General features: G+C 30.6%; 1 protein-coding gene across 1 annotated transcript; it reads right to left on the reverse strand.

Annotated features, from left to right (window-relative positions):
• Positions 1–4626: 4626 nt before the first annotated feature.
• On the reverse strand, positions 4627–6513 carry LOC120080215 (cytochrome P450 CYP73A100-like). The gene is made up of 2 exons (XM_039034796.2): positions 5607–6513; positions 4627–5517 (listed from the first exon to the last, which is right to left on the reverse strand). Exons 1-2 carry the CDS (start codon positions 6449–6451, stop codon positions 4785–4787), a joined length of 1578 nt encoding a protein of 525 aa, XP_038890724.2. The 5' UTR covers positions 6452–6513; the 3' UTR covers positions 4627–4784.
• Between the last annotated feature and the right edge of the window lie 5436 nt (positions 6514–11949).

Raw genomic sequence — 11949 nt, forward strand, 5'->3', positions numbered from 1 at the left:
GAGATAGAAAAGGGAAAATGGGTTTATATACATTTGGTGAAGGGGTTGGAGGGATTTGGTGAAAAATGGTTTTGAGAGAAAAACCTATGGGCTTTAATGAAAATCAGGGTAGGAAAGACAATATTTCCAAAGCATTAGAAATTCAGAGGAGGTGGTTGGTGCAGTCCTTGAGAACACAAGGAAAATCTACTTGTCTTAACTTTTGACCATATCCAACTTGCTTATTATCCCCTGGCCTCCCAATTTTTTTTTAAAACTAATCGGTGAAAGTAAATTTAATATTATATCATCTAATACTTCTCCTCACTTGTGGGCTAAAAATATGTAGTAGACTCAATATTTAGTACACGCAATAAGTGAATCGATTTTAATTGAGGAGGAAATAACATTGTAAGGGTTTGAACACAATACCTCATACACCTGCTTTGATACCGTGTTAAATCACTGATTGATAGAAAAGTTTAAACTTATGAAGGGAAATTTAATATTATATATTATCTAACAATTATATATATTGCTAAATTATAACAAATAACTCCCTTGAACTTTCCTCGTTGTTTCAAAAGTACCTGTATACTTTCAAGCTGCAATATTACCTCTCAACTTTCATAAACTTCTCATAACTATTCTTGAAATAATGAATAAAAATCAGGACTTAGAATTGTGTGACAATGACTTAAAACGATGTGGCGATTCAAATTTTTGTTCTGTCACTTACTATACCATTTCAGTCTCAATTTGTATCCAAATTTCAAATATTCATATTATATATACGGTCAAATTATAAAAAAAAAACCTCTTTGTTTCAAAATACTTCTATACTTTCAAAAGTTACAATATTACCTCTCAACTTTTTAAAACCTTTCGAAACTATTTTTGAAGTATAAATTCTTTAGAATTTCAAAATGAAAATCAGGACTTAGAATTGTGTGACAATGATCTAAAACGATACGGTGATTCAAATTTTTGTTGTCACTTACTATACAATTTCATATCTCAATTTTTATCTAAAGAATTTCTACTCCAATGATATTTTTGAAAGTTCAAGAGCAATATTGTAAAATTTGAAGATATGAGGGTATCTTGGATACAAATGTCAAAGTTTAGGAAATCTAACCGATATATTTACAGAAGTAATAATAACTTTTGTTTTGTTTTGTTTCTAATTTTTTTAGCTTTTAATGAACAGGGGCGTATATGATATAAACAATTGTTAATCAAAAGCCATAAAAGAAACTATTCATGTTTTGTTTATGTTTTTCTTAGTATTTTTCTAAGCAACATTATTTAAGTTGGATTAATAGTCCTTAATGGAAAGGACCATTTTCAATATACGAAAATGAATAAAAATATTTAAAAATATAGTAAAATTTAATTATTTATCTATGGCACATAAACAATTGGTATTCTATTACAGATAGATCGTGATATTTTACTATTATTTGTAAATATTTTCAGTAATTTTATTATTTAAAATAATTTTCTTAATAGTAAAAGAATATATACAAGTTTTTTTTAGTTAAATTAACAAATTTATATACAAAAAAGATTTAGTTGCAATGGTTACGTAAGTTTTGGAATAATATCTTGTATCAAAATATGAAAATCTTATTGTAAATTCTATAGTTCAATGGTAAATATATCATGTATTAGAACCCTTTTTTTCCCCTCAAGTGGTTTGGATATATTGTAAAAGTGGTCGACAAATTAACATGAAAGCGTCAAAATGCGCATAATAATAGATGTATTAGCGGTTAAGAAGTATGTAGTTTCGATTCTTCTAATTTTATTTACTTAAAAAGAAAAAAAACTAAAATGTAATAAAATTTTCCAAGCGAACACGTTTTTTTTTTTTTTTTTTTTTCTATTTATAGAAAATGCCTTTTAATTTCTCAAAGATCCCATGGTGGCAAAAGGAGAAAATAACGATAAAGCCGCCAGAAAAGTGGTGGCATTATTTTAATTTCAAGTTTGTAGCAAATGGAATAAATGACAAAAGGGATTAATAGAAAAAGAAAAGAATCCCACCGTTTTATTTAATGAAACATAGTGGTCGTTTATTTATACTATAATGGATTATTTTTTAGCCATCAAATTTTAAAAATATATAATATTTACGTTGAAATGTCGTTAGGAAATGTTTTGAAAATCATAAAATATAATATAACTGATTATTTTGAAAACATTAATTAATCATTTTTAATATATTTGTACTATTTACACGAAAATGTCCATGTTCCATATATTTTTGGAAAAATGATGAAGAATGAAAGTTAATCATATTTTTAATTAGTAAATAAGAAGGGATCTTTTTAAATATAAAAATAATTTAAAAATATTTATACTTTATAGCAAAAAATTCCAAAAGTACAAAGGTACTTTTGGAATTTTTTGCTATAAAGTGTAAATATTTTTGGGATTTTTCTATTTATAAGAAATTCCCAAATAAGAATTATAATTGTTATTTGTTTATATAAGGTTTTAGATTCATATAAAATTTACATTTTGTTATAAAATTAAGGACGAGTATATAATTTTTTTTTTTTTTTTTAATATCCATGAGCGTGTTTGGGATAGTACAAATGTACATCAACTAATTTTGTGGGACAATGAAAATCTATCTTAATCTTATAATATTTAGGTGTCAAGGAAACTCTAATATTAAATCATTGACATGTGGTCACATTGATCTCTTAGCTTTTTATCAATGTCATATCCTCTATTTACTGATAGGCCGACCTATAATGGTTAAGAAGATATGTAATATTTGAACAAATAATGAAATAATTTTGAATTGTTAAATGTACAATGTACATTGTCTAACACTAAAAAAAGTGACGATGGAGCATCTACTTCTAAATGTTGATAGTTTAAATAAAAATTACAATATTGCTCTCAAATAACTAATAATGAGAATAGTTACTAAATGAAAACGATACGACTTGTACTCTCAAGTCTTTGAAATCATTTTGGCAATCTCAGGGATTGGACTGTTAAATCCATCGCTTACATATGAAAAATACGAGTCATCAACATCATCATTTAGATCTGGTTTGACACGAACCAAATCGAGGTAATATATTTTTGCTACATACACATAAGTATGTTGGATAGTTTTAAATTCAACTTATATTCTACCACTTTTGTTGGTGGTGTAGCAACAATTGGTTCAGTAAAACTCATTTTTACATCTCTAAAATGTACAAATTGCATTCAAAGATTATGGATTAGGTGAATTCATAATTCATATCAATTCAAATATAGATAATTGTGTATGGATTTTTTTTTCTATTATTACCTCAAATCCAAAATCTTTAGCATTTGGTCCATCCATAATAATTAATTGTATATTTAAGAACAATCTCCATTAACTTAGGATTCATTCTAATACTAGTGGTGTATTGATATTTTTTAATTCAAATAATGAGTTATATATGTTATGGCAATTTGATTAGTCTAAATATATTTATATTTGATGTGATGAATAAAATTGGCAAGTTGAATTTCTTAATTAGTTCTCAGGTAGGGGATCCTTTAAGACAAATTTAAATACTCCTATGTTGAAGAAACTATTTTAGGAGCCCTTTAATTGAACTTCTAATAACAAACTTTAAAACCTCTCAAATCGATTTTACGTCAATCTAAATGAAAGGACTAGATTTGGATTATCATTTGATCTATGACCAAGAGATAAGAAGAACTAGTTTCTCACTCCAAGTTCGAACAATCGACATGCAAATTGATCATGCTTACTTGAATGTTCTTCGCATGCAACCTTGACTCAAGAATTGCAAAGTGGCGATGAAGCTATATCATCTACTAGAGGATTAGTAGATGATTTGATTCTGGAGAAATTTAAAAACTCGAAACTGATTGTTTAATCATTAATGTTCCTCCTTCAACCCCTTAAGACCTATCCGCTTAGTTAAAAAAACACTAAAAGTCCATTTTACTCCTACCTCAACAATACATAATAAGATTAAAAAAACCTCAAAATAAGATACATATGGGTCCAAAACGAAAATACCAAAATAAAATATACTTGCAATTAAATTATACAAATGAACTTTAACAAACCTCAATCAATTTCATCTTGTAGTATCATATGAACCAATTATGGAGCTTCTGATATGTTTTTGTTCCTTGAATCTTTTCAATTGAATTCATTTCTATTTGTATGTGAGAATTTTATATCTAACTGTAACTTCTTGGGCCTTAAACATGTGATTGGTCATGGAGATAACAAAGATATCTTGGTTCACATCATAGTGATTTCTAGACATACAATTCATCATCAACAAACAACCTTATTAATCAAGTGTTCTTCAGCATGCTACTTAGGGCAAGATGGTTTGTGTCAACATAGTGGTACCAGGTTGCATTATACCAGTGTCCCATAACTCATTATTTCACTAAATAATTATCTATTGTTATATATATAATTGGTCACCCCTTGTGTAATTCTAATAGCGAAATCTACTGATTAAATCTGCACAAGGGGTCATAGTTTGGTTTTTGGTTACAAAAAATAAAAATTCAAATAATTATCAAACATAACCTAAGAAAATGTTATTCACCGTGATGGGTTCAAATACCAAAGTTGAGTGTAAACTAAATAAACCACAATTGTGCAAACTAAATTGCTTTCCTTTATGTGAGAAATTACTTTGTATTCTTTTCATCTCTTGATGATTTAAGATATTTATTTGAACATATCTGAGAAAGTAATGAAATTAAATCTATAACAAAAATGAAAGTAAGATATGGGGAGTAGGTAGTCAATTCTAAGCCATGGGGTTAAAAACAACCGTCGAATGGTTGGCAATATGCAAACTGAACTGTCCTCCTTTCTCTGTGACATCAATCTTCTCCATCCCATTTGGAGGCTTCATTTCAAACTTTGAAACCAACTTGGCAACAATGAGTCCTAAGATTGGCATTGCCAAAACAATTCCAGGACAACTCCTCCTTCCAACTCCGAATGGTAAGAATCGATAATCCACTTTTCCTGCAGCAATGGCCTCTGTTCCACTTTCTTCTTCAAAGAACCTCTCTGGCCTAAACTCCTCTGGATTTTTCCACCACTCGGGGTTGTTTGCTAACCACCAAGCATTCACCACCACCTTGGATTCCTTTGGAATGGTGTACCCTCCAAGTTTTGCCTCTTCCAAGTTCATATGTGGCACCAACAATGGTATTGGAGTGTGCAACCTAAGTGTTTCTTTTACTGTTGCTTGCAAGTGTGGCAATTCATGAAGGTTAGATTCAGTCACTTCCTTTCCTTTCAGAACGTTAGCAATCTCCTCCCGAATCTTGTGTTGGATTTCTGGATGATTCACCAACTCAGCTATCGCCCATTCCATCGACCAAAGTGTTGTTTCTATAGCGGCCACATTGATGTTCTCCACGATATAAATCACATTCTCTTCACTAATTTCACCTTTCAGTTGAGCGTCTATGATATGATCCATGGCGCAACTTATCTTGTGCTTATCTCCATTGGCAGCCATTATCTTCCTGTTAGACATTAATAAAATCACATTAGTCAAATACACTTCAGCTTGAAATAACAAAAGTGGTCATAATGTAATAGACAATTCTAATACCTTCGTTTCTCAACGTAGTTTTTGTTGAAGAAATCCAATCTCCTACTCTGTAAATCCCTACACTTGTTCAAGTAACCTCGTAAGAAGGGTCTGAGCAATGGAATGAAATCTCCATAGTTGTACTCAAAGCTCTGTGCCAATCGACTTCTTTCTGAGTTGAATCGAGTTGCTTCAATGAACAAAGGATCGTCTTGGGACTCAAATTTTGCATCAAACATCATTCTATACATGATGTTGTACAACATCAATTGCAAACGCTTTCTAATGACTATCCCTTCTGATTGAAACTTCTTATTATTCTTAAGGTCATGAACCACATAGTCCATCTCATCCTCCCACATGCCACTGTAATTGTGCACAACTTTGTTCGTGAAAAACGGCAGAGTCATGATTCTTCGCATCTTACGCCAATGGTCTCCATAAATCGTAAACACCATATCTTGACCATTTCCAGTGAAGATATCAAACACGACATTTCGAGGGCGAGAGCCAAACTCGACACCTTGAGCATGCAGAACTTGGCTAGCAAGCTCGGCATCAGAGATGACAACGAGGTTCTTGGAACCAAGCTTCAAGAGGAATATGGAGCCAAATTTGTTGCACAAGGAAGCAAGAAGGCGATGGTTGAGATCATTGCCAACTTGGAGCCAATTGCCAAAGATGGGAATGGAGAGAGGGCCAGGAGGAAGCTTGGAGGAGAAGGCCATGGAAGAGATGATATACGTAAGGAGAGGAACAAGGAAGATGGTTACTCCAAAAGCAAGTGGAGACATGGGGAATATGAACTTAGTAACAAGAGAAACAATAAGCATTGAAAAGAGAGAAACGAAGGCATTGGAAGCCATATCTAAAGAGAGAAAGATCTAAAGAGAAGCTATTGAGGGATTGAAAGAGGGGGAAATGGTTTATATAGATATGATTTCGGGGGTAGGAGGCAAATCTATGTGCTTTTGGTTTTATAAGTGGAAAATAGAAGTGGTTTTTGGTGAGAAGTATTTTAATGTAAAGGTCAAAACTTGGAGTTGGTGATGGTTGGTGAAGCCGCCTTTGGTAACTATAAGCAATTCCTTTTGTTCCAATTTTGACCATATTGTGCTTTTGGCTTGAGTCAAAGTGCTTCTTCCTTTCATATTTATATATGTCAATGAGGGAGACCTTTTCTCTTTCTTGTCTATCATTGGTTTGTTGTAAGGCTGCTTTTTATAATACCTTCATTTTTTCCATCTTTAATTTCCATAGCTATTGTAAAAAACTAAAAAGTGCTAAGAAAACATTTTTAGTTCCTAAATTATTGTTTGTAATTGTTTATTTCTTATGGTTTCTAGTTTTTGTGACACTTTTTTTCATATCCTGAAGATTAGGATTAATTTTGGATGAAATATCGTGACCGATCAATTGATTAGGAAGTAAGTGAATTTATTAAACAATAGTAAGTGATTAGTCAAGCTATAAATACTTTTCATAGGTTTGAAAATATATATTTTTTTCTTTTTTATTTCAATAATATGTGAGATGAAATTTGAATATCTGACTTTTAATTGAGAGTACATACTTTACCATAATTAAGCTATGTTAATGTTGACTAAAAATACTTTCATTTATTTTGATCCTCCTTTGTTTTTGTTAAAACATTTTTTTTTAAAAAAAAGGGCAGAAGAGTATACCACTACACATTAGGGAATATATCGTAAGATCTTAAGCTAATAATTTTATCCATTTAACAATCTTGAACTTTTACAAGTGTACCTATTTATAATATCTATTGTTACTTTAATCGTTAGCGCATCAATTTTAATCATTTATTTTATTAATCTGACATTTGAAGACGTCTACATGCATGTAAAAATTGATGCTATATATATATATATATATATATATATTATTGTTTTGAAAAAATATGTTTTAAAATTTATATTATAAGACTTGACTTTAGGTATCTTTCCATAAAAAGTAATTTTACGGAAAATAAAAATTGAGGTATTATAAATATTATGATAATAAATGACTATTAGATGCACATGCTTAGTGTCCATTGACCATGTGTCATGCTCTCATTTCCCAAAGTGTTATCCATGTGTCTCAACATTACACATTATTAGTGTCCATGTAATCCACCCCTACTTACCAAATTGTCTACAAATAGTGGCACAAATAGTGACATTTGGTGGGGTTTTGGAAGATACAGATTGGACAAAATCCATGAAAATTGGAGAAAGTTGAGATTTTAGAGAAATTTATTATTTCATATTTTGTTAATTTAATTTAATTTAATTATATATTATATTTAGTTTATTTTAATATTTATTTATTTTATTATTACATTATATTTTATTAGTATCCGTGTTCCTGTTATGCTCCTCAAGTTCACAACATGTTATCAACACGAGCTCCTATCATTTTTCTTGCTAAAGATATTTAAGTTTTTCTCTTTTCATTATAATTAATAAATTAAATGTTGTTTTACATATTTGATATATATTAAAATTCTAATATAAATATAATATTTTGTAATAGTGCTACTATAAAAATATTATAAAATTAGAATTTGTAGCATTTGATATTAATGGTAATAATTATTTATCATTAGTGCTTGATGTCAAAATATACCTGGATGCCACAAACATGTGATCATCAGAAAATAATTTTTCTTCCTAAAGCTCGTTGTAAATGGATGCACTTGAGGCTCCAAAATTTTAAATTGATATGTTAGAGATGACATTTTTCTATATTTCGGATATGCTCCTATAGTAATATATCGAGAAAAAGGTTTTAAACAGTATTATGAACTAATTTCATGTCTTCTCGTAGTCGAACAAAATAACGAGTTAGTAATGAAAAATCATGAATCTTGACCAACCAGAACGATACCATTCCTTGAAGTGAATGTTGTGAATTTTAGTAATAATCGTGGTTGAGGTCATGACTGTAGTAGAGGAAGAAATAATTACTATTTTCGTGGTGGTCGTTACAATCATTCAAATTTCAAAAGAACTACACAAAATGATGATCACAAAGGAAAAACTCCATAAGATAAGAGTTAAAAAAGTGTTGAAAATAAATGCTTCTGGCGCAGAATGACTGAGCATTGGTCACGTACCTGTCGTACGTCAAAACACTTAGTTGATCTCTATCAAGCATCCCTGAAGGGAAAAAAATGTGAAAGCAAATTTTGCATACCAGGATAATGACATATTTGACTCATCCCATATGAAAATTTTGGATGTGGCGAACTTCTTGAATCTCCTAAAGAGAAAATCGGCAGAATTGATGGAACATCAAGTATTTCTTTTGACTTTAAAAATATCTAGACTTAATGCTATTTTTTTCATCTCCATATTTTTTTCCTCTTAGTAGATGTTAACTTTTGTGTATTCCAAGTATTATTGTAATTATTTTCTTTTAATGAATAAACTTTGATCATTTTCATATCTTGAGTGACTAAAAAATGGATAAAAAAGATCTATATCTAGCAGACAGTGTAACTACACATACAATACTTACAAATATAAAATATTTTTTCAAACCGACAATGCTAGAATCAAAAGTCAATATAATATCAGGTTCTACAAACTCAATTGAAGGGTTTGGAAAAACAAATATTATTTTGCCTAGAGGAACAACATTTACAATTGACAATGTATTGTTTTCTAGTCAATAAAAAAGAAATCTACTTAGTTTAAAAGATATATATCGCAATGGTTATCATATTGAGATTAATAGAAAGAATAATATAGGGTGTCTTTATATCTTATCTACTGTCTCATATGAAAAACATATGTTGGAAGAGTTGTCTGCTTTATCTTCTGCATTATATTATATTCATATACGAGGAATTGAAACATATGCAACAATGAACCTAAAGTTCATGAATCCAGACATATTTACAATTTAGCTTGACTGACTGGGTCATTTAGGATCTATAATGATGAGAATAATTATTGAGAATTCAAATGGACATCCATTGAAGAGCCAGAGATTCTTCAATCTAATGCATTGTCATGTGATCCTTGCTCTCAAGAAAAATTGATAATTAGACCATCACCAACAAAAGTGGGGATTGAATCACCTACATTTTAAAAATGAATTCATGGTGATATATGGTGGACCTATTAACCCAACAAGTGAACCATTTAGATATTTTATGGTATTAATAGACGCATCCAACAAATGGCCTCACATGTGCTTATTATCAAGTCGAAATCTTGCATTTGCAAGATTACTTGCTCAAATAATTAAGTTAAGAGCACAATTTCCTGATTATATATTTAAGACCGTTCGTCTTGATAATGCTGGTGAGTTTACATTCCAAGCTTTGGATATTTATTGTATGTCCATTAGGATACGTGTTGAACATTCTGTAGCTCATATTCATACACAAAATGGTTTAGCAGAATCATTCATAAAACATTTGCAGTTAATTATTAGATCATTGCTTATAAGAGCCAAGCTTTCCACATCTGTATGGGGACATGTTGTTTTGCATGCGACATCATTTGTATGCATTAGACCAGTAGCTTATATCATAAGTACTCACCATTACAATTAGCTTATGACCAGATATTTCCCATATGAGATTTTTTTGATGTGCAGTATATGTTCCAATTGCTCCACCACTACGTATTAAAATGGGTCCTCAAAGGAGGTTAGGAATATATTTTGGATATGATTCTCCATTACTTATTAAATATCTTGAACCCCTAATAGGTGATGTATTTACTGCACGATTTGTTGATTGTCATTTTAATGAGACAAATTTTCCAACATTAGGGGGAGGAATTAAGATATTTAATTAGTCTAACTGTGTATGAAAATCTGGACAGATATCTTATGGATGTAGTCACAACATACTTATATGAATCTTTTAATAATGATATTTATATGAGAATCTCAAAAGGATTTAAGGTACCTAAAACATATAAATCAAATTCCTGAGAGGTTCAATAAAGTTACAGAGATTGCTATATGGATTGAAACAATCAGGACGAATGTGGTACAATCGTCTGAGTTGATATTTGTTGAAAGAAGGATATCGAAACAATCCAATATGTTCATGTGTTTTTATAAAGAAATCACAATCAGGATTTGCTATTATAACTGTATATGTTGATGACTTAAATATAATTGGGACTCCTGAAAAGCTTTCAAAGGCAATAGAATATCTTAAGAAAGAATTTAAGATGAAAGATCTTGAAAGAACAAAATTTTGCCTTTGCTTGCAAATTGAGTATTTAGCAGATGAGATATTTGTTCATCAGCCATCTTATACATGAAAAGTTTTGAAAATGTTATATATGGACAAAGCACATCCATTGAACATTCCAATGGAAGTTCGTTCACTAGATGTGAAGAAAGATATATTTCGACCTCGAGATGATAATGAAGAACTTCTTGATCCTGAAGCACCATATCTTAGTGCAATTGGTGCACTTATGTATATTGCTAATAATACAAGACTAAATATTGCATTTTCAGTAAATTTATTAGCAAGATATAATTATTCTCTAACAAAAATACATTTGAACAAAATTAAACATATACTTCGTTATCTCCAAGGAACGATTGATTTGAGTTTGTTTTATTCAAATAAATTGAATTTTGATCTAATTGGTTATATAGATTTTGGATATTTATCTGACCTACACAAAGCTAGATCTTAAACAGGTTATCTATTCACATGCGGAGGAACTGTTTTATGATGACGATTAGTGAAATAGACCATAATGGCTACTTCCTCAAATCATGCTAAAATTCTTGCAATTCACGAGGCTAGTAGAGAATGTGTAACATCCCACATTTTTTTATTTTATTTAATAATAAGGTAATTTTCAGTAACTTTATTAGTTGGAAATTATTTCCTTAGTTGGAGGGCATGTTTGGAATTTTGGATTTGAAGTATAAGTGCGAGGATTTAAGTGTTGGCGTGAAAATTATTCAAATTCTTTTCAATTGTCAAACTCAATTTGGAAATTTATGGCAAGAATTTATTTTTCTTGGAAAAGGAAAGAAATTTAAATGGTATAAGGTGGAATAAGGAAAGGATTTAATTATAATTGTACTATTTTCCTTTTATTATTATTATTATTATTTTAAAAATAAAAAGAATAACCCTCTCCCTCACGCCTCACTCTCATGTAAACCCCCCCTTCGTTTTTCTTCCTCCTTCAGCCGTCGCCGCCCAGATCGAACGCTGAACATCCGCCACCAGCCACGAATCCCAGTCGCTCGCCGATCACCTCCACTGCTCGCATCTCTCTCTCTCTCGGAAACCCTTGCCTAACGGTGCCATCGTGAGCATCGGCGACCCAAACCGCGTGATCTCTCCCTTCTCAGTCGCATGTCCATG

The sequence above is a fragment of the Benincasa hispida genome, chromosome 6 (assembly GCF_027475165.1).
Source record: "Benincasa hispida cultivar pf3 chromosome 6, pf3_genome.v1.1, whole genome shotgun sequence".
NCBI classification, from domain to species: domain Eukaryota; kingdom Viridiplantae; phylum Streptophyta; class Magnoliopsida; order Cucurbitales; family Cucurbitaceae; genus Benincasa; species Benincasa hispida.

Excerpts from the sequence above, each read along its gene's own strand:
- LOC120080215 (XM_039034796.2), bottom strand. The coding sequence starts at position 6,451 with ATGGCTTCCAATGCCTTCGTTTCTCTCTTTTCAATGCTTATTGTTTCT. Across the intron at positions 5,518-5,606 it reads AACTACGTTGAGAAACGAAG|GAAGATAATGGCTGCCAATG; the intron begins GTATTAGAATTG and ends AATGTCTAACAG.